At 43.1% G+C, this 24528-nt stretch overlaps 1 protein-coding gene across 1 annotated transcript in view; it reads right to left on the bottom strand.

The window, feature by feature from the left end:
- The window catches only part of LOC126267534 (uncharacterized), a 65770-nt gene that overhangs the window by 23253 nt on the left and 17989 nt on the right, over positions 1-24528 (bottom strand). Inside the window, exon 2 of the mRNA XM_049972836.1 lies at positions 16980-17231. Coding sequence (XP_049828793.1) covers positions 16980-17231 — 252 coding nt within the window. The remainder of the gene's footprint in view (positions 1-16979; positions 17232-24528) is intronic.

The raw sequence follows: 24528 nt of genomic DNA, 5'->3' as shown, positions 1-24528 counted from the left end.
CGCGATCGGTTCTGGGAACGATACTAGAAATAGTTAGCTCTGATTCCATCCCACGAGCGAGGCTTTCCGCCTTCACCAACTCCGTCAACCGCCTGTACGAACTGAGGATGACCTCTGAACCCAGACGGCAGGAGTCATTGGTGCTGATATGAGCAAAAATTTGCAGTCGGATGCACCCAGTGCTCTCTATCGCCGCCGGTAGGGCCTCCTCCACATCTCGGATGAGACCCCCCGGCAAGCAGACAGAGTGAACACTGGCCTTCTTCCCCGACCTTTCCGCTATTTTTCTAAGGGACTCCATCACTCGCCTAACGGTGGAGCTCCCAATAACTAATAAAGCCCTCCCCCGGTGTGCCTGCTCGTACCTTGCTGAAGGAGCAGCCACATGTCCACTCACAGGCAGAGGGGGCGATGCCACACAGCCAGCCTCCACATTTACCCTCCGCCTCGTGCGCCGCGAACGCCGCTGAACCCGCCACTCCCCTTGGGGAGAGGGTGGCCCAACCGCGCCCGGTACCCGCGAAGATGTCTCGACAGCAGGGACAGTGGGTGAAGTATGTAACTCTTGGGGTGTACATTGCGACGCACCAGACTCCCCACTGCCGCTACACGCCGAGGCAGCAGCCTGAAGACGGCTGACCGCGGCCATCAACACGCTCAGCTGTTCGCGAAGAGTGGCCAGCTCCTCCTGCGTCCGTACACAGCAGTCACACATCCTATCCATCCTAAGGAATCAATTTACTGAAGAGACTTAATCATATTTTAACTAGACTGCTAATTCACTAAAGGCGGCTGATTATTGACTAAACTGTGATTGCTATGATGTTTAATTACTGTGCGATGCATCATATTACGGGCAAGACAATTCCAGGTCAATTTGTTGTGGCGAATTCTGTGTCATCGTGTAAGTTAAATGATAGGATGAAACTTTGTATCCTTCCGGGTGCCAGATCTCAGCGTCTTAGGCTACGAGAGAGTACGAATTATCTGGTATCGAGAAGCTGCTTCCTGTATAATTTTTCAAATTTATTTCATTCTTTCATCATAAATTATATGAGAAGGAGAAGATTGGCTTTTTACTTGAGATTGAGTTGAGCGTCTAATTTTTATGGTAAGAGTATTTTATAAAGTTAAATATGATCGCGATTCTCAGTATGAAACTGTAATCTTGTTCTTTCATTTGGTGAAGGTCAATACACTCATTTTATTTACATGTATTGACCTGTCATTTCCAGTCAGATAATTTCCTTTATTCATTGTTTTGCTGCCTTCATCGTGTCGAACTGAATTTAGGCGAATAGTGGCAGAAGTTCGAATGAAGTGTTATGAGAGAAGGGTGGAAACATAAGTTGCCAAATATATATGGTCTATATGCTTGATAGTTATTTTCAGGCACCAGGAAAGGTAAGGCCACGTTGGTTGCTGTTGGTGAACATCGATATCCTACATGTGTTAGGACTTGATCACAGTAATATATTCGTTTTAGATGTGAGAAATAAAGGAGTGAAACTAAATCATTGTTATACGTATATTTAATATTGCTTTCATCGTGAGTAGATGAATAAATATTCAGGAGACAGTCTTATTTCAGTGCGGACTGGTACGAGCATAAATCAGTGACGCATGTTTCTTTCATGAATCTGTTTGCTTACGTATTACATTCTTTATGGAGATATGCTGACCTTAATTAAGCATTACACTCTGTTATATGAATGTGTGTGTGTGTGTGTGTGTTTAGCAAGAGTTATCTCTGATTTAGGCGAGGATGAAGGGCTATATATGGACGTGGATTTACATCTCTTTGCACTCGGGTTTAAACAGTTCTGGAATGTATGTCTGGACACAAACAAGTTGGTCTCCATGTTACACTATGTGATCAAAAGTACCCGGCGTCCTTCATTGGCATTACTTGAATTCAATATGGTGTTTGACCATCCTTAGCATTGATGACAGCTTTCACTCTCGCAGGCATACGTTCAATCAGGTGCTCTAAAGTTTCTTGGGGAATGGCAGCCCATTCTTCACGGAGTGCTGTACTGAGAATCGCCGGACGGAGTGGCCGAGCGGTTCTAGGTACTACAGTCTGGAACCGCGCGATCGCTACGGACGCAGGTTCGAATCCTGCCTCGGGCATGGATGTGTGTGATGTCCCTAGCTTGGTTAGGTTTAAGTATTTCTAAGTTCTAGGGGACTGATGACCTCAGAAGTTAAGTCCCATAGTGCTCAGAGCCATTTGAACCATTTTTGAGAAGAGGTTTCGATATCGGTCGGTGAGGCCAGGTACGAAGTCGGCGTTCCAAAACAAACCAAAGGTGTTCTATAGGATTAACGTCAGGACTCTGTGCAGGCCAGTCCATTACAGGGATGTTATTGTCGTGTAACCACTCCGCCACAGGCCGTGAATTATGAACAGGTGTTCGACCGTGTTGAAAGATGCAATCGCCATCCCCGAATTGCTCTTCAACATTGGGAAGCAAGAAGGTGCTTAAAACATCGGTGTAGGCATGTTCTGTGATGGTGCCACGCAAAACAACCAGGGGTGCAAGCCCCTTCCATGAAAAACACGACCGCACCGTAACGCTACCGCCTCCGAATTGTACGATTGGCAGTACACACGCTGGCAGATGACGTTCGCCGGGCATTCGCCATACCCACACTCTGTCATTTGATCGCCACATTGTGTACCGTGATTCGTCACTCCACACAACCTTTTTCCACTGTTCAATCGTCCAATGTTTACGCTGCTTACAGCAAGCGAGGCGTCGATTAGCATTTACCGGCGTCGTGTGTGGCTTAAGAGCAGCCACTCGACCATGAAATCGAAGTTTTCTCACCTCCCGCCTAACTGCCATAGTGCTTGTAGTGGATCCTGATGCAGTTTAGAATTCCTGTGTGATGGTCTGGAGAATTGTCTGCCTATTACACATTACGACTCTCTTCAATTGTCGGCGGTCTCTGTCAGTCAACAGACGAGGTTGGCTTGTACGCTTTTCTGCTGAACGTGTCCCTTCACGTTTCCACTTCACTATCATATCAGAAACAGTGAACCTAGGGGTGTTTAAGAGTGTGGAAATCTCGCGTACTGACGTATAACAAATGCCACTCAATTATCTGATAACGTTTGAAGGCCGTGAGTTCCGCGAAGCGCCCCATTCTGCTCTCTCACGATGTCTGATGACTACTGATGTCGCTGATGTGGAGAACCTGGCAGTAGGTGGCAGCAGAATGCACCTAATATGAAAAACGTGTGTTTTGGGGGGTGTCCGGATACTTTTGATCACATAGTGTATGTTGCACAACACCTGGGTTATCATGTGACACCATGCTTGTAATCAAAGATGTCGAAGTCAAATTTTGACCAGCGTAGATATGCTGTCATTTTCTGAGTGCGGGTTTGAAGGGGACTTTGCCAGTGCACCTATAGGCATGCCAAGGTAAGTAACTCACAAATGTGTGATATGGCCAATGAAACATCTGCCAATTCAAGTTACAACTTGTACCTGGACGTGAGCAATTTATACAGGTTAGCCATGCAACGTGTCTACTATCTGGGAGGTTTCGAAGGCTACCCCGTGCTGAAATCGACAATAGACTTCAGAGATGATTCTGAGGTAGCCTATTTTTCAGAGGCAGAGATGGTATAGTCTAATAGCTTGCATGGTGTGCACAACAATCTTATGATAATGCTTGGTGATTGAAACAGGTGCATACCGTATTACAGAAACCTCAAGCAGTATCTAAGACTGGCGATTAACAGAGTAGAGTCACCAGCAGTATTAAAATTGATCAGTAATGCTGTTGAAGAAGCATAAATAGAGTGAAGATCAACCATGATGTTTAATTTTGAGACAAACTTTTATAAACTGATGAACAGTGCAATTTTTGGGAAAACAATGGAACACATCAGGAGACGAAGGGGTATTCATTTAGTCAACTGTTGGGATGGGCACTATGGAGCGAGAGATTATATCATCAAGCCAATTTTCAAGTTGGCTACTATCTTCAATAATAATTTGTAACTCTGGAGATGATGAGCGTTCCAATACACACACATCAAAAAAGTTTTGCATCACCTTGGTTCCGAGAGTTCCGGAACCTGTACAGAAAATTGGAATAGAGATCAATATAAACATCATTCCCGCCCTTTTTGTTGCTCATGGAAACCACACATTGCATGTTGTACCACCATACAGCGAGACCTTCAGACGTGGTGGTTCAGACTGATGCACACACTGGTACCTCTAATAGCCAGTAGCACGTCCTCTTGCATTGATGCTTCCCTGTATTCGTCGTGGCATACTATCCACAAGCTCATCAAGGCACTGTTGGTCCAGATTGTCCCACTCCTCAACGGCGATTCGGCGTAGATACCTCAAAGTTGTTGATGGGTCACTTCCTCCATAAACATCCCTTTTCAATCTATCCCAGGCATGTTCGACAGCGTTCATGTGTGGAGAACATTCTGACCACTCTAGTCCAACGATGTCGTTATCCTGAAGGAAGTCATTCACAAGATGGGGGTGCGAATTGTCGTCCATGAAGACGAATGCCTCGCCAATATGCTGCCGATATGGTTGCACTATCGGTCGGAAGATGCCATTCACTTATCGTACAGCCGTTACGGCGCCTTCCCTGACCACCAGCAGCGTACGTTGGCCCCACATAATGCCACCCCAAAACAGCAGGGAACATCCACCTTGCTGCACTCGCTGCATAGTTCAGCCTGGCCGGGTTGCCTCCAAACACGTTTCCAACGATTGTCTGGTTGAAGGCACATGCGACACTCATCGGTGAAGAGAACGTGATACAAACCCTGAGCGGTCCATTCGCCATGTTGTTCGGCCCATCTGCACCGCGCTGCATGATATTGTGGTTGCAAAGATGGGCTTCACCATGGACGTCTGGAGTGAAGATGCACACCATGCAGCCTACTACGCACAGTTTGAGTCGTAACACGATGTCCTGTGGCTGCACAAAAAGCATTATTCAACATGGTGCCCTTCCTGTCAGGGTTCCTCAGAGCCATAATCCATAGGTAGCTGTCATCCACTGCAGTAGTAGCCCTTGGGCGGCCTGAACGAGGCATGTCACCGACAGTTCCTGTCTCTCTGTATCTCCTCCATGTTCGAACAACATCGCTTTGGTTTACTCCGAGACGCCTGGACACTTCCCTTGTTGAGAGACCTTCCTGGCACAAAGTAACAATGCGGACGCGATTGAACCGCGGTATTGACTCTCTAGAAATGGTTGAAATACAGACAATACGAGCCGTGTACTTCCTTCCTGGTGGAATGACTGGCACTGATCGGCGCTGCTCATGCAAGGTTGTTAACATCTTTGGGAAGGTTTAGTGACGTCTCTGAACAGTCAAAGGGAGTGTGTATATGATACAATATTCACAGTCAACGTCTGTCTTCAGGAGTTCTGGGAACCGAGGTGATGTGAGTAGTTAAGAAAACCTGTTTATGTGGGTATATGTATATAGGACCCATCATAACTCCACATGTATTAATTTCATTATTAGTTGGTAAAAACTCATTTTGACAATCCATTGTTGCTTTATATGGATACAGATAGCTTCATTCATTTGGTGAAGAACTGTGATCCATATGGACGGATCAGGTGCCACCCCTTTGCATTCAATACGTCTGGATATGCAGCCAAAAATCCTTATGGCATAGCACAGGCAATTAGAAAAGTTATCAGCTTAATGAAAGACAAGGCGAATCGGTCATGTCTTGTGGAGTTTGTACGTGTTAGAACGAAAATGTACACATACAGCGCAGAGTTAGGTGACACCCAGAGAAGAGCTTAGGGCGGGAAGCACGCGGCAACAAGAACTCTAATGGTTGAAGGTTATCTATAATACAATCCCTCAGGATTGTTTGGTTGGTTGGTTGGTTTGTGGGAGGGGACCAAACAGCGAGGTCATCAGTCCCATTGGATTAGGGAAGGATGAGGACGGAAGTCAGCTGTGCCCTTTCAAAGGAACCATCCCAGGATTTGCCTGAACTGGTTTAGGGAAACCACAGAAAACCTACATCAGGATGGCCGGACGCGGGTTTGGGCCGTCGTCCTCCCGAACGCGATTCCAGTGTGCTGACCGCTGCGCCTCCGCATTCCGTGTTTTCTTGGTGGGATTGATTAATAGTGTGCTTGTGGGTGTTCTGGCAATTATTGTTCCCATCTTACACACAATATTTCTACAAATGACCCAACCGTTCTCTTCAGAAGCTGTGAGTTTACCTGTTATGTGTACTTGCTGCCTGGACTCCAACTAGAATTGAGCTGTTGTTGATCTCGAGCCACTATTAATATTCCGTCAAATACAAGGTCCCTCAGCATCTTACAACCCTTGTGGATGTGATCGTCGACAAGATTTTGATGAATTGAGTTATTTGAAATGGAAACAACAACTCGGCAGAAACCCGGAAATACACTATTAATGATCTGGAATATTTGCATGGTGGTGCATTTGATGCTTCCTATGTGGCGTGTCAGGTTAGGTTTCATTTGAGAGGACATGTGGTCCATATTATGACTCAGCTTAATATGTCTGTCGAGCCATTATCATATTGGCTCATTTTTGAGAGTTGTGTAATAGAGTGTGAATTTACTTACTTATTTGTAAATAAATGACTGTGTATGGGTGGAATAGTATGAGTGTTTTATCAAAATGTATATACAAAATGACAGTTATTGCTCGATATGAAGTAAAATCGTCATAAATTCTGAACGGTTTGAATTAGGATGTTCAAACTGCACGGCTGGACATTGGGCATGATGGGAATTATTAAGCATATGTATTGTTTGGTTCAGCAACGAAGCGCTCTTTCATTTGGATGGGTTCGTCAGTAAACAAAACTGGCGCATTTGGGTGCTGAGAATCCGCATTTCGCAGTCGGGAAGTCTCTTCACCCTCAACAGCTGACGGTGTGGTGTGCAACGTCGTCACGGAGAAATCGGTCCGATACTCCAGGATGGCATGGTGACTACCGAATGGTACATCAAGATTTTGAAAGATGACTTATTTTATTTTATTTACACGTCAAGTACCGTAGGACCAATCTGAGAAGAAAATCTCCAAGGTAATGGAATACGTCAGTACATGAAATGACATCATAAAAGTAACAACAGATAAAAATAAAATGTTTATGAACCCGAAAAATGTTAATCGTTAAGTTTAAGCAAACGCAATCAATAATACAACAAGAATCAGCTTAATTTCAAGGACCTCTTCGACACAATTTCGATTTGAAAGCACGTGGATTCCTGCTAAGATTTTTTAATTCGAGCGGTAGTTTATTGAAAATGGATGCTGCAGTATACTGAACGCCTATCTGTACAAGAGTTAAGGAAGTCCTAACCAAATGCAGGTTTGATTTCTGCCGAGTATTAACTGAGTGAAAGCTTATTCTTGGGAATAAGCTAATATTGTTAACAAGAAATGACAGTAAGGAATATATATATTGAGAGGCCAGTGTCAAAATACCCAGATTCGTGAACAAGGGTCGACAATAGGTTCTTAAATTTACACCACTTATTGCCCGAACTGCCCGTTTCTCAGCCAAAAATATTCTTTTAGAAGGGAAAGAGTTATCCCAAAATATAATACCACACGACAGAAGCCAATGAAAATCAGCAAAGTAGACTAGTTTTCGTGTCGAACGATCATTCACTTCAGATACCGTTCGAATAGTAAAAATGGCACATTAAGCGTTTGAACAAGATCCTGAACGTGGGCTTTCCACGACAGTTTCCTATCTGAACACCTAGAAATTTGAACCGTTAAGTTTCACTAATCATATGCCCATTCTGTGAAATTAAAACATCTGGTTTTGTTGAATTGTATGTTAGAAACTGTAAAAACTGTAGTGTTAGTTTATTTTCTACAAGCCATGAACTTAGGTCATGAACTTCACTATTTGAAACCAGGCCAATGTTGCACAAACATTCTTTACTACCAAGCTAGTGTCATCAGCAAACAGAAATATTTTAGAATTACCTGTAATACTAGAGGGCATATCATTTACATAAATAAGGAACAGGAGTGTCCCCACATCACAGCCATCATCAACACTGAATAATGACCTTTTTTCTGTCTGTTCTTAAAGTAAGAGGTGAACCAATTGTGAGGTACTCCCCGTATTCCATAATCGTCCAACTTCTGGAGCAATATTTTGCAATCAACACAATCAAACGCCTCAGTAAAATTTAAAAAAGCGGTGTAGCTTTCGAAACCTTTTGTTTAACCCATCCAGTACCTCACAGAGAGAGTGAATATTTTCCATTGTTAAACGACATCTAAAGCCGAACAGTACATTTGATAGCAAATCGTGCAATATAAAATGATTAATTATCCTTACATACACAACCTTTTTAATAATTTTAGCAAAAACACTGATGGCATAGAAATAAGTCTAAAATTGTCATCATTATCCTTTTCTCCCTTTTCATAAAGCGACTTTACTACTGAGTACTTTAATCGTTAAGGAAACTGACCATTTCTAACGACAAAATTACAAATATGGCTAAATGCGGGGCTAATAAGTGCAACACAGCACTTTCATACTCTTCTAAGCTCTCAGCCATAACCATCAGAGTCCTTATTCTTCAGTGATTTAATTATTGAGTCAATCTCCCCCTTGTCTGTATCACAGAGGAGTATTTCAGACATCAATCTCATAAAGGCATCTGCTGAGAAAGTTATATGATTGCCTGTAGAAAGTAAATTTTTGTTTAACTCACCAGCAATGCTCAGAAAATGATTGTTAAGTACTGCACATATATCTGATTTATCAGATTCAGAAGTATTTTAACTATGCAATGACTTTATGTCGTCAATCTTGTGCTGCTGACCAAACCCTTGCTTCACAATTGACCATATGGTGTTAATTTTATCCTGTGAATTAGCTATTCTATTTGCATACCACATACTCTTTGCCTTCCTAATAACATTTTTAAACACCCTACTGTAGCTTATTTGTGACTACTTATAACGTTTTGATATAATACCCACTTAGTTTTACATGATATCCTTATCCCACTAGTCAGCCAAATGGGCTGCCTATTACTGCTAGTACCCCGTTTTGGACGTTCTAATGGATAGAAACTGTCAAAGGTATGGAAAGGGGAGGTTGGCAAAGCTTATAGGTGACAGCATAGGTGGGGGTGGTGGGATCACTCATGGGAAAATTCCGGTAGTTGTGGGTGTTAGAGCTGTATCTTTTTTAGATTGAAGTCAGCTGATAGGTATTCCTGCTTAAGGGAAGTCTCTCTAACAAAGAAACCACTTTCGACAAAGCTTAGGTATCCGATTAATGAGGGAATTAATATATTTCATCAAAATATACAGGGTATTAGAGATAAAGTCAGTGAACTGCTTATAGATGTTGACTCTGAAATTATTTGTATATCTGAACACTTCTTAAAAAAGGAGATAATTCAGAGACTTCCTTTACCAGGATACAGGTTGGCTGGCAGCTTTTCAAGGAGCTCTTTGTGGTGTGGGGGAGTAGCCATGTATGTGAAAAACGGTATCCCATTTGAGTCAATTAATGTTTCAAAGTACTGCACTGAAAAGGTGTTTGAATGTTGTGCAGGCGTGGTTAAATTTAGTGGAGCTAAACTTCTTACTGTTGTTATTTATAGATCCCCAGACTCCGATTTCACAACATTTTTGCTAAAGCTAAGGGAGGCTCTAGGTTCACTTTATAGGAAATACAAAAAGCTAGTTATATGTGGTGACTTCAATATTAATTTTATAAGTGATTGTGCAAGGAAAAGGATGCTGGTAGACCTCCTTAATTCGTATAATCTTATGCAAACCGTATTCTTTCCAACGAGAGTGCAAGGGAACAGTAGAACAACCATAGACAATATTTTTGTTCATTCCTCATTACTAGAAGGGCATTCTGTTAGCAAAAACGTGAATGGTCTTTCAGATCATATTGCACAAATTTTAAGTCTAAAAGATTTTTGTGCTGCAACACATGTTAAATATAGTTACCAACTTTTTAGGAAAGCTGGTCCAGTTGCTGTAGAGACTTTTGTAAACCTTATCAAGGAACAAGAGTGGCAAGATGTTTATAGTGCTCATACGATAGACGATAAATATAATGCTTTCCTCAAGACTTTTCTCGTGCTCTTTGAAAGTTGCTTTCCGTTAGAACGTTCAAAACAGGGTACTAGCACAAACAGGCAGCCTGCGTGGCTGACTAAAGGGATAAGAATATCTTGTAGAACAAAGGGGCAATTATATCAAAACATTAGAAACAGTCACAATCTAAATGCAGCAGCCCATTACAAACAGTATTGTAAGGTGCTTAAAAAAGTTATTAGGAAGGCAAAAAGTGTGTGGTATGCAGATAGAATAGCTAAGTCTCAGGATAAAATTAAAACCATATGGTCAGTCGTAAAGGAAGTGGCTGGTCTGCAGAGACAGGTCGAGGATATAGAATCACTGCGTAGTGGGAATGTCCGTGTTACTGATAAGTCGCATATATGTACAGTATTTAATAATCATCTTCTGAATATAGCAGGTGAACTAAATAGAAACCTAGCGCTCGTAGAAAAAAGTGTTCCGAGACTGTTACCTGAAATATCCCTCCATGATACTGACAAGAGGGAGACTGAGTTAATAATTAAATCATTAAAGACCAAGAACTGCCGTGGATATGACGGGGTATCTAGCAGAATACTGAAGTATTGTTCCATGTATGTTAGCCCAGTACTTAGCCATATCTGAAACTTTTCCTTTAGGAGTGGTCGGTTTCCTGACCGATTAAAGTACTCGGTAGTGAAGCCACTTTATAAAAAGGGAGACAGGGATAATGTTGACAATTATAGACCTATTTCTATGCCATCGGTGTTTGCTAAAGTTATCGGGAGGGTTGTATAAACAAGGTTACTGGAGCATTTAAATTCACATAATTTGCTGTCAAATGTACAGTTTGGTTTTAAATGGCTTAACAACTGAAAATGCTATAGTCTCTTTTCTCTGTGCGGTTTTGGATGAATTAAATAAAACGTTGCGAAATTTAGGTGTTTTCTTTGATTTAACGAAGGTTTTTGACTGTGTTGACCACAAAATATTACTGCATAAGTTGGACCATTATGGAGTAAGGGGCGTAGCTTATAATTGATTCGCCTCTTACTTTAAGAACAGAAAACAGAAGGTAATTCTCCGCAGTATTGAGAGTGGTAGTGATGGTCAGTCCCAATGGGGCACTGTTAAATGGGGCATTCCCCAAGGGTCGGTGCTGGGGCCGCTGCTGTTTCTTATTTATATAAATGATATGCCTTCTAGTATTACAGGTGATTCAAAAATATTTCTGTTTGCTGATGACCAGCTTGGTAGTGAAGGATCTTGTGTGTAATATTGAAACATTATCAAATAATGTAGTTCATGAAATAAGTTTGTGACTTGTGGAAAATAATTTGATGCAAAATCACAGTAAGACTCAGTTTTTACAGATTCTAACTCACAATTCAACAAGAACTGATATTTTAATCAGACAGAATGGGCATATTATAAGCGAGACGGAACAGTTCAAGTTCCTAGGCATTCGGATAGATAGTAAGCTGTTGTGGAAAGCCCATGTTTAGGATCTCGTTCAGAAACTAAATGCCGCTTTATTTACCATTAGAACAGTATCTGAAATAAGTGACATTTCAACACGAAAAGTAGTCTACTTCGCATATTTTCATACGCTTATGTCATATGGTATTATTTCTTGAGGTTCAAGAAGGTTATTTTTGGCTCAAAAACGGGCTGTTCGAGCAATGTGTGATGTAAGTTCGAAAACCTCTTGTCGACCCCTATTCAATAGTCTGGGAATTTTGACATTGCCCTCACAGTATATATTTTCTTTAATGTCGTTTGTTGTTAGCAATATTAGCTTCTTCCCAAGAGTTAGCAGCTTTCACTCAGTTAATACTAGACAGAAATCAAATCTGCATTTGGAATGCACTTCCTTGACTCTTGTGCAGAAAGGAGTGCAGTATTCTGCTGCATCCATTTTCAATAAGCTACCACAAGAACCCAAAAATCTTTGCAGTAGCCCAAGCACTTTTAAGTCCAAACTGAAGAGTTTCCTCGTGGCTCACTCCTTCTATTCTGTCGAGGAGCTCCTGGAAGAACTAAAAAATTAAGCAAATTCCAGTGTTACATTCTTGGTTTTCTATATTTAAACTAACGACTTGTCGCCTGAATATGTTTGTTATATTTCATTTTACATGTTTCTACAATCTACAACTGAATATGTTTCTCATATTTCATTTTATCTGTTTCTACAATCCTGTTATAATTTCATGTATTGACTTGTTCCATGGCCATGGAGACTTCTCCTTAATGTGGTCCCACAGAACAATAAATAAATAAAAAAAGAGCAATGAGAAACGTGTCAAGGAAAGCATTATATTTGTCATCTATGTTGTCAACACTATAAACATCCTGCCACTCTTGTTCTTTGACGAGGTGTTAAAAACTCTCTATTGCTGATGGATTAACTTTCCTACATAGTTTGTAATTATATGTGACATTTGTTTGAGTAAAAAGCCTTTTAGTGTTATAATTTGTGCTCCATGGTCTGAAAGGCCATTAACCCTTTTACTGACAGAATGCCTATCTAGTAAGGAAGAGTGAATAAAAATATTGTCTATGTTTGTGCTACTGTTCCCCTGCACCCTAGTTGGAAGAAACAGTCTGCATCAGATCATATGAATTTAGGTGATCTACCAACATCCTTCTTCTTCCACCATCATACACAAAATTTATATTGAAGTCACCACATATGAATAATTTCTAACACTTCCTGCAAAGTGAATCAAGAACCCTCTCTAGCTTGAGCAGAAATGCTCTAAAGTCAGAGTTAGGGGACCTATAAACAACAACAGTTAGACATTGAGTATCACGAAATTCAACTGCCTGGGAACAACATTCAAATATGTGTTCAGTGCAGAGCCGTGATAAGTCTATGTACTCAAATGGAACACTGTTTTTTTACGTACATAGCCACTCCCCCACTCCGCAAGGAACTCATGGAAAACAGCCAGATAATCTGTATCTTGTTCCTAGTGTTGTATATTTTTTCACATGTTAAGTATGGTTTAATCCCCATTATCCAAAGTAGCCCTGAATTCGACATGATGTGATCATGCAAGACGGAGTTTGACCCCATCGAAGCCAGAGGGTGTCTCATGTCGTGGAGGAGCACTTTGGGGACTGCATTCTTGCTCTGGGATATCCTGAGGCCCCTGACATGGGCATCGATTGGCCGCTATATTCTCTGGACCTGGACAATTGGGACTCGTGTTTGTAGGGCTATATTAAAGACAAGATGTAGAGCAATAATTGCACAGCTAAAATCATCCATTCAGAATGTCATCGATAGCATCAGTGTTCTGATAGTTCAGTAATCATGCACAATTTCGCTATTCATCTGTGTCACATCATCGATAATGATTACAGGCATATCGAACATGTCATGACCTAAATCCGAATATCTGTAGTGACTTTTACATGTTGAATGAAGTATGTGCACACTGCAGTTTGTAACTAATTTACTCCTTCTCCATGTAGTTCAATAATTGTCTCCCAGTAGATGTAAGTATGTGCGTTAGTGTGCATTGATTGTACACTTTGTATCCATGTGTGAACTGCATATATTGTATGTGGCTTAACAGTTGGATTAATTTTATTGTTTTGAACCTTATGTATACTCAGTGGCAAGGTTATCAGCATTTATAGTTTTCCTGCCACCAAACATCCAAGTCATATTATTATGTTCCTAGTGTTGTATATTTTTTCCCATGTTAAGTATTTATACTGCCAACTGTGGAGCTGTTTAGTTTGACATTAAAGTGCAAAAATTAGTTTGACATAAACATGCAACAATTAGCTTGACATAAAAAATGCAACAACTGAGTTGTCAAAAATGTGAAACAACAACTATCAAAAGTGTAAGAAAGTGCAACATCTGCTAAGACTTTCATGGGAAAATTGTATAAAAACGCATATGTTACAGATAAAGAACGTCGTACGTTTTCTCAATAAACTGAATAATATGTTATCATACATTCTTGTTCTTATCCACAAATTGTACCATGAATCCGAAGCCAAATAACAATGACTGCACTACTCATAAATGTAGAGGAATGATGGTGAGCAATTGAAACAAGTAGGGGAGATTGTTCGATTAAGTCAGTAAAAGAAGAGCTGCGGGTATGCAGCACCAATGGGTATCTCTGTGAGCTGTAGTGCGTGAGTACAGCTGTGACATACTGATTACATAAGTTAGGAATTATTACATATCCTTACTTCCAGTACTAGTGTAAACATGTGACATGTGGTGGAGGTTACCTTGTGAAATGAAATCATGAACATCTTCGTAACATAGCCACCCTCTACACACATACTTTGTTTTTTGCACTGTGCATCTATGACAGTAAAAGTGAGACACCATATATACACTAGCTGATCAAAAATATCCTCACATTCCTATGAAACTAGTAATTGACCACTGAATGTCACGAGAGGCAGACACACCAGTATGACAGGAGGTGGAGAATATTGTATTGTCAGCAGACACCCATAACAGGAGAACAGAGTGGTCAGTAGAACTCAGTGACTAGTCTCACTGGATGTCACCTGAACAAGAAATCCTATAAGTGACATGTCAGCCTTTCTAAGCCTGCCCATGTCGATTACTAGTGAAGTGGTTATGAAGTAGAAATGTGAGGAAGCAAATGCAGGTGAAAAAGACCAGGAAGACTGGAAGTACTGATGGAGAGGGGGCTGTAAAAATCGCATGAAAACAGTTGGAGGGAGCTAAAAAGATTTTACTTTCACTGTGTGAAGAAGTCTTACTACTTTTTGAGCTTTCATCCCGTCCAGTCTTTCCCTCTTGACTGTGGGAAGCAAGTATAGGTGGTACAAAGAAGAAATGCAAATGAATGAGGGGGGAGGGGGATGGTGATGTGAATGGAATAACGAGATTATGAATGTGAAGAAATAGCACACGCCAGCCGCGGTGGCCGAGCTGTTCTAGGCGCTTCAGTCCGGAACCGCGCGACTGCAATGGTCGCAGGTTCGAATCCGGCCTCGGCATGGATGTGTGTGATGTCCTTAGGGTAGTTAAGTTTAAGTGGTTCTAAGTTCTAGGGGACTGATGACTTCAGATGTTAAGTCCGGTAGTGCTCAAAGCCATTTGAAATAGAGTACCAGTTACGTTAAAAAAATTAAAAAATAAAATTAACGCGTCTAGTGTGCCGTTTCTTCTCATTAGCATTGTTCAAAAACAGATGCTGAAAATGATGAGCAAAAATATAAATGACGAGATTGGTCTTTGCAGTGGGCTGAACGTGTGACGGTAAGTGCTGACGTAATCGGCACCCGGCTCTGCCAACACAAACTGCAATGTTTAACTATTCCATGAAGTTTTGAAACTACAACTACTAGGTCGCTGGTGTTTGCAGAAACGAAAAAAAAAACCAGGTAAATCAACATGAAGTGTTCCAGACAAAACCGAACGACGGACACGTTTTATTGTGCCACTTACATGCAGTTACGATTGTTAGCAAAGTAGTTATCGCCAAGCGTGAACGTGCATTCGTTTTCCTTTCAATTCTTGCTCTAAGGGGATAAGCATGCTGCTATCTTGTTGATGTACAGAATATCTAATAATAACTTATATACAACTCTAAAACTGGCAGTATATTTACAATGTGGAGCAGATATATTTATAGGCCTGTATGTCGATTTTTTCGATATTTCGATATAGCTAGAGCCGATAATGATCTACTTCAAAATATCAATATATCGAAGGAAAAATATTTATATAATGCCACCAGTCCTACACCGGGTGGTCTCCTTTTCCTTGAACACATCCGCACACTATATATTGTCTACTGCATTCATCCCCCTCACCCCCTGCTGTCTCCCTTCCTCTCCACCCCCAACCTGTTGCCGCGCCTTTAACGTTGTGTCCCACCCTCTCTCCATCTCCACACCCTCCGACTACTTTCCCAACGCAACTTCCACCATCTACCCATCCCAGACGATGAGCTTCGCCCTGACATCTACCCTTCCTACCAACTCTAACCCCATCTTCCTGCCTCCTCCTCAGGGCTGCCTCTCCTCCCCCTCTCTTCTCCTGAGCAGTTTCCCCCTTCTATTCCCCCTCCCTCTCTTGTGCTGCCTTTCAGTGTCCCTGCACTCCATCCTGCCTTGTCTTCCCTCTTTATTTCTGGCCCCACCAGTCTCCTGCCTCTTGGTGTACCCACTGACGCCCCTACTCTCTTCATCTCGCCGCCTCCCCTACTGCCCCTTACTCTCCCCTCCTTTTCCATCCTCTCCGTCCTCTCCCTTGGCAGGTCCCACCTGGAAGTTTTATTCTTCATTGTGTGTGCTCCAAGGGGTTTTAAGTGTGTTGTTCTGGAGTGTTTTTAATACTGTGGCCGACTTTTAACCTGTGCATCTGCATTCAGTGTCTTCTTTGTGTTTTACAAATTGCCAACTGTGTTTTTTAACTTCATGATGGCTTTTTTAATTGTCCTCTCATGAATGTCTCCATGTCTCCCCTTACTCTGTTTTTAAATAGTTCAAATGGCTCTGAGCACTACAGTACTTAACTTCTGAGGTCATCAGTCCCCTAGAACTAAGAACTACTTAAACCTAACTAACCTAAGGACATCACACACATCCATGCTCGAGGCAGGGTTCGAACCTGCGACCATAGCGGTCGCGCGGTTCCAGACTGTAGCGCCTAGAACAACTCGGCCACTTCGGCCGGCTAATCTGTTTTATGTTCCCATTTTTTTATCGCATTATATATGTAACGTTTTATTCTTGTCTTAGTTGTCTTGTCTCTCGGCTGAAGAGTGGCGCATTGTGCCGCTGACAGCCCTCCCCTGCCCATATGGGACAGGGGAATGAAATCACAATAAAGGAAAAAGAAACTACGCCGGGCGGTACTCACGCCTGCGGAAGCGGCAGACGGCCCTGTGCCAGGCGCAGCAGTTGGGGAAGGTCTGTGGCTGTCCGGCCTCGCAGCGCGCACACACCGGGTCGTAGTTCTGCACGCACTGCTCGGGGCACTCGCAGCGCACGCACGCGGCGCCGCACTTACTGCCGCAGTACGCGGGGCACTCCGAGTCAGGCTGGGCCGGCCCGTACAGCCACGGCGGGGCAGAGTCGTCCACGCGGGCCACAGCGCAGCTCGCCAGCGCACCTGCGGCAACGTAGGCCACGTTCAACAGCTGTTACACCCAGTGTAAGGCTTCTGCATACCAAAATACACTACTGGCCATTAAAATCGCTACACTACGAACATGGCGAGCTACAGACGCGAAATTTAACCGACAGGAAGAAGATGCTGTCATATGCAGATGATAAGCTTCTCCGAGCATTCACTCAAGGTTGGCGCCGGTGGCGACACCTACAACGTGCTGACATGAGGAAAGTTTCCAACCGATTTCTCATACACAAACACCAGTTGACCGGCGTTGCCTGGGGAACGTTGCTGTGATGCCTCGTGTAAGGCGGAGAAATGCGTACCATTATGTTTCTGACTTTGATAAAGGTCGGATTGTAGCCTATCGCGATTGCGGATTATCTTATCGCGACATTGCTGCTCGCATTGGTCGAGATCAAGTGACTGTAAGCAGAATATGGAATCGGTGTGCTTAGGACGGTAATACGGAACGCCGTGCGGATCCCAAGGGCCTCTATCACTAGCAGTCGAGATGACAGGCATCTTATCCGCATGGCTGTAACGGATTGTGCAGCCACGTCTTGATCCATCAGTCGACAGATGAAGATGTTTGCAAGACGACAACCATATGCACGAACAGTTCGACGACGTTTGCAGCAGCATGGACTATCAGCTCGGAGACCGTGGCTCAGGTTGATAAATTCTTCTCGGATTGACAGCCGAGTCACTTCGCCTGAAGATGGCAAGTAAGAAACTTGCTGAAACGTTGCTGGAGAACAACGCATTGACTCGGCTGTCAACCCGAGAAGAATTTATCATCAAGATTCGCCGGGAAAGCCTGCATTCTCATATGTGGCTCAGGTTACCCTTTACGCTGCATCACAGACAGGAGCGCCTGCTATGGTGTACTCAACGACAAACCTAGGTGCACCAATGGCAAAACGTCATTTTTTCGAACGAATCCAAGTCCTGTTTACAACATCATGGTGGTCGCATCCGAATTTGGCGACATAGCGGTGAATGCACATTGGAAGTGTGTATTCGTCATCGCTATACTGGCGTATCACCTGGCGTGATGGTGTGGGGTGCCATTGGCTACACGTCTCGCTCACCTCTTGCTCGCATTGACGGCACTTTGAACAGTGGACGTTACATTTCAGATGTGTTATGACCCGTGGCTCTACCCTTCATTCAGTCCCTGGGAAACCCTACATTTCAGCAGGATAATGCACGACCGCATGTTGCAGGTCCTGTACGGGCCTTTCGGGATACAGAAACTGTTCGACTGCTGCCCTGGCCAGCAAATTCTCCAGATCTCTTACAAATTGAAAACGTCTGGTCAATTGTGGCCGAGCAACTGGCTCGTCACAATACCCCAGTCACTTCTCTTGATGAACTGTGGTATCGTCTTGAAGCTGCATGGGCAGCTGTACCTGTACGCGCCATCCAAGCTCTGTTTGACTCAATGCCCCGGTGTACCAAGGCCTATATTTCGGCCAGAAGTGGTTGTCCTGGGTTCTGATTTCTCAGGATCTATGCAACCAGATAGCGTGAAAATGTAATCATATGTCAGTTCTAGTATAATATATTTGTGCAATGAATACCCGTTCATCATTGCATTTCCTCTTGGTGTAGCAGTTTTAATGGCCAGTAGCGTAGAAAAGTAGCGTGGCCTTCCGAGGGGGCCCCAGATTACTTCAAAGCAGATGGTACTCTTGTGCGTGCTACAGGTACAGTAACGAAACTAATCACACACGGTAACAGATTAATGGAAAAAGAATTATCCTTTAGCAATAACAGTCTAACGAAAAACATGGCGTACTTCAGTTGTGTCAGTAACGAATTATGTAAATTATTATTTGTTGTTTCAAATGTAGTGTCTGTTGGTAACTACTACTGAAAGGATTTCAACCTGATAGAACTCGCACCTTTAAAAGTTACTTGACCGGTCGCCCGTCGAGCTTTTTGCTCACACTCAACAAGCAGTCTAAAATGTATCCAATGTGTGGTTTGTGTTTTGGAGAGATATAAAATCTACTCACCAAGCGGCGGCAGAACATACACGTAAAATCATGTTATAAGCAGACAGGCTTTCGGACTCTGGCTCCTTCTTCAGGTAGAAGGGTTGAAAGAGAAGGAAGAGGGGTGAACTAAAAGGTGTGGGAAAAGAACTACAAGTTAGGGAGGATTTACCAGACGGGATGAAAAAGAAAATCCTCTTCCTTCATCCCTCTTGATTCCCCTTGAACCCTCCTGCCTGAAGATGGCTCCGAAAGCTTGCCTAATTATCACCTTCTTTTATGTGTATGTTCTGCCGTCGCTTGGTGAGTGGATTTTTTTATCTATTCAGTTACATGATTTTGTCAAAAAATGATTGTTTGCGTTGTTATATTAGTATCTTTTTGTTATTTTTATAATAAAACACGCATATTTTACTACTTAAAAAATTCATTTGCAATATAAAATGATCAAAACATTTCTGTTCTCCACGGTAATCTTAGAACAGTTCAAATCGCCAGTCTTCAAGGCACGTATAAAAAAATTCAAAAAAAGGAACAGGTGTTTCTTATTATTTAACTTTTATGACTTGATCTTCGCCGTACATCTGAGCTTTAAACATATCACATAACGTTACAACATGTCGATTATACAAAAATTTTTGTCAGTGAATACATACAGGATGACAATTATTGAACTCTATGGCATAAGATCGTCACAACTTCTGGAAGGTTTGCCTTACGACATTCAAATTCCGCGGTTGGCCGCAGGGAACGACGGGAATTGGTCTGCGCTGTATTATTTCCTTTAGCGACGAGGCTCACTTTCGTTTGGATGGGTTCGTCAGTAAGCAAAACTGGCGCATCTAGCGACTGAGAATCCGCATTTCGCAATCGAGAGGTATCTTCACCCTCAACGGGTGACTTTGTGGTATGCAGTGTCCAGTCAAAGAATAACCGGTGCGATATTTCTTCATGACATGGTGACTACCGAATGGTACGCTCAGGTTTTGAAAGATGATTTCATCCCCGTTATCCGAAGTCACCCTGATTTCGAGAATGTTGTTCATACAAGATGGAGCTTGACCCCATCGAAGCAGGAGAGTGTTTGATGTCCTGAAAGAGCACTTTGTGGACCGCATTCTGGCTCTGGGATACCGAGAGGCCAGCGGCATGGCCTCGATTGGGTGCCATATTATCTGGATCAGGATACTTGCGACTCGTTTTTGTAGGGCTGTATTAAAGACAAGGTGTAGAGCAGTAACCTGAAAATCACTGCTGAGCTGAAGACAGCCATTCAGGGGTCATCGACAGCATCGATGTTCCGACACTTCAGCGTGTCGTGAAGAAATTCGCCATTCGTCAGCGACACATCGTCGCCAATGATCGCAGACGTATCGAACATGTCATAACCTAAGTCCGAATATTTGCAGTGACGTGTATGCACGCCTTCGTTTGAAACTGATCTACGTGCTTGTCTGTTCATTTCAATAATTGCCACCCTGTACATCTCTGTCTTCCGATTTTTGGTTCTCGGACAGATTTGACATACACCACTGGGTTTGCAGCGCTTGGAAGTTCAGTTAGTGGGTAAATCGTTTTATAACTTCCTGTAGAGGATAAGACAGATTTTGGATTGTAGTCCTCCGCCGAAATTTTGTCTTCTTGTATATCCATCTCCAAGAATACACAATAATGTCATTTTATTCATTTCATATATTGTTAGCCTTCGTAAATACACACATCTTAGGTTGGTTAGGTTTAAGTAGTTCTAAGTTCTAGGGGACTGATGACGATAGATGTTCAGTCCCATAGTGCTCAGAGCCATTTGAACCATTTACATACACACATCAAAAAAGTATTGCATCACCCCGGTTCCCAGAACTCCTCAAACAGACGTTGACTATGGATATTGTGTTACAGACACAGTCCTCTGACTGTTCAGAGATGTCACCAATCCCGCCCCAAGATATGAACAAGCACACATGAGCAGCGCTTATTAGACGGAGGGGGCCCGATAGCCTATCAGTTCCAGTCATTCCACCAGGAAGGAGGTACACGGCTAGTGAGGTCTGTTGTTCAACCATTCCTAGACGGTCGTTACTGCTGTTCTATCGCGCCCGCATTTTTACTTTGTGCCAGGAAGGACTCTTAACAAGGAAAGTGGCCAGGCGTCTCGGAGTGAACCAAAACTATGTTCTTCCGACATGGAGGAGATACCGAGAGACAGGAACTGTCGATGACATGCCTCGCTCAGGCCGCCCAAGTGCTACTACTGCCGTGGATGACCGCTACCTATGGATTATGGCTCGGAGGAACCCTGATAACAACGCCACCATGTTGAATAATGCTTTTCGTGCGGGCACATGACGTTGTCTTACGACTCAAACTGTGCGCAGTAGACTGCATGGTGAGCAACTTCACTCTTTACGTCCATGGCGAGGTCCATCTTTGCAACAACAACACCATGCAACGCGGTACAGATGGTCCCAACAACATGCCGAATGGATCGCTCATGATTGGCACCACGTTATCTTCACCGCTAAGTGTCGCATACGCCTTCAACCAGACATTCGTCGGAGACGTGTTTGAAGGCAACCTGGACACGCTGAACGCCTTAGACACACTGTCCAGCGGGTGCAGCAAGATGGAAGTTTACTGATGTTTTTGTGTGGCATTATGTGCGCCCGGCGTAAACCTCTGGTGCTCATGGAAAGCGCCGTGACGGCTGTACGATACGTGAGTGGCATGCTCCGACCGATAGTGCAACCACATCGGCAGCATATTGGCGAGGCATTCGTCTTCATGGACGACAGTTCGTGCCCCCATCGTGCACATCTTGTGAATGACTTCCTTCAGGATAACGACATCGCTCGACTAGAGTGGCCAGCATTTTGTCCAGACATGAACCCTGCATGGGATACATTGAAAAGGGTTGGTTATGGACGACCCGTCAACCACTCTGAGGGATCTACGCCGAATCGCCGTTGAGGAGTGGGACAATCTGGACCAACAGTGCCTTGATGAACTTGTGGATAGTATGCCAAGACGAATACAGGCATGCATAAACTCAAGAGGACGTGCTACTGGATATTAGAGGTAGTGGTGTGTACAGCAATCTGGACCACCATGTCTGAAGGTCTCGTTGTATGATGGTACAAAATGCAATGTGTGGTTTTCATGAACAATACGATGATGTTTATGTTGATCACTTTTCTAATTTTCTGTACAGGTTCCGGAACTCTCGGAACCGATGTGATGCAAAACTATTTTTGATGTGTGTAATAAAAGTCACAATAAACCAAGAGCAATACACATAAAATGACATTTTACAAAATATGAATATTTAGTTCGAGAACTGCGCGATGAGCTAAATGTCGCAAGGCGATAACAGGCGAGAGACACGCGCATACTAACACAACACAATTTGCGCGGAATGGGACACGTATGAAACCCAGCTGCTGAAGGAACGAGAATCCCGTACGCATTGTTAACAAAATGCTGTGTTTTAAAATTTCTGTGAGCAAAGTGCTCTTAGCGCGAGAGTTCGCGCATTCAGGTGTAAATTGTGATCAGCTAAAGTGAGCAAAAGTTTCCGAAAAAATTAATACACGCAGAAGGGTGCGATGAAGCTGTTGATGAAATTACTTTATTTAGATTTGAACCAGATACATTAATTTTCTTCGTCCCATTTACATGGTTCTGTTATAATGGTGCGGCTGATCCCGTCGGAGGTTCGAGTCCTCCCTTGGGTATGGTTGTGTGTGTTTGTCCTTAGGATAATTTAGGTTAAGTAGTGTGTAAGCTTAGGGACTGATGACCTTAGCAGTTAAGTCCCATAAGATTTCACACACATTTCAACATTTTGTTATACTGGATCACACACTCCATTTCAATGCTTTTTGACGCTGAGTCGCTAGTGTGTTGAGTTCCACAGTTCCTTACGTATGGAGAAACTCAGCTCTGCGTTTATAGAAACCAATGGAGCATATCTTGTCAGCATTCGTAAAGGAAGTTCATTGAGAGTTCCCAAGACTTTCAAATCTGCATTGTCTTCAAATTTAATTCGAATTTGTCAGTAGTAAATCCATCAAGCTGTTCTAGGCGCTACAATCTGGAACCGCGCTGTTGCTATGGTCACAGGTTCGAATCCTGCCTCGGGCATGGATGTGTGTGATGTCCTTAAGTTTGTTAGGTTTAAGTAGTTCTAAGTTCTAGGGGACTGATGACCTCTGAAGTTAAGTCCCATAGTGCTCAGAGCCATTTGAACCATTTTGAAATCCATCAAGCATGTTCGTAAGATGCCTCAACGTCTGCCACTGTGCCTCCTACTAAGTACCTTCATCTTCCAAACTCTGAATCGCGTCAGGCAGATACTTTTTAGCCATACAGTGCAAAAAATTGTAGCTGTAGGTCTTTGTTGTTGACTAATTGTTGGTTCTGCTTGATGACGGCTGCGTTTATTGAGTCAAGGGCACAAAGGAAGTGTTTGATTGTATCGACGTCTTCGCTCAAGAAGACCATCTTATCCGCGTATCCCACCTTCTGGTCACAAGAAACTGTGGAAGGTTCACCCCTGTCATTTCTTGACACAAAACTCTACAACTGGGAGCCTTTTCCAGAATCCTTTTCGGAGCAGCAGTGAAGTCATATACCACGTATTAATTCTCCCTGATACTTCCAAAACACGTCGTAGACCAAGTGCAATACGTCTCACGTGAATGAGGTTCAAACGTTGGAAAGCCGAAATCCTGTAGCTTGCTTGATTAGTCACCCCATGTCTCACTTGTTTGTATTGTCTTCCCTGGCCATCCGTTCGTACATGAGTCAGTGAATGACTGAGGTGACAAAAGTCGTGGGACAGTTCCTAATATCGGGTCGAACCTCCTTTTCCGCGTTGTAGTGCAGCAACTCAACGTGGCATGGACTCAGCAAATGGTTCAAATGGCTCTAAGCACTATGGGACTTAACATCTGAGGTCATCAGTCCCATAGACTTAGAACTACTTAAACCTAACTAACCTAAGGACAACACACACATCCATGCTCGAGGCAGGATTCGAACCTGTGACCGTAGCAGCAGCGCGGTTCCGGACTGAAGCGCCTAGAACCACTAGGCTACAGCGGCGGGCGACATGGACTTGTTGAGTCCATGTCGTTGAAAATTCCCTATAGAAATACTGAGCCATTTTACGTCTTTAGCAGTCCATGATTCTGAAAGTATTGCCAGTGCACGGATTTTGTACAGGATCTGACCTCTCGATTGTGTCCCATAAATATTCGAAGGGATTCGCGTTGGGCGATCTGGGTAGCCAAATC

This window comes from Schistocerca gregaria, chromosome 4 (assembly GCF_023897955.1).
Source record: "Schistocerca gregaria isolate iqSchGreg1 chromosome 4, iqSchGreg1.2, whole genome shotgun sequence".
Taxonomy (NCBI): Eukaryota; Metazoa; Arthropoda; class Insecta; order Orthoptera; family Acrididae; genus Schistocerca; species Schistocerca gregaria.
This window is presented reverse-complemented; position numbering and strand designations above follow the sequence as displayed.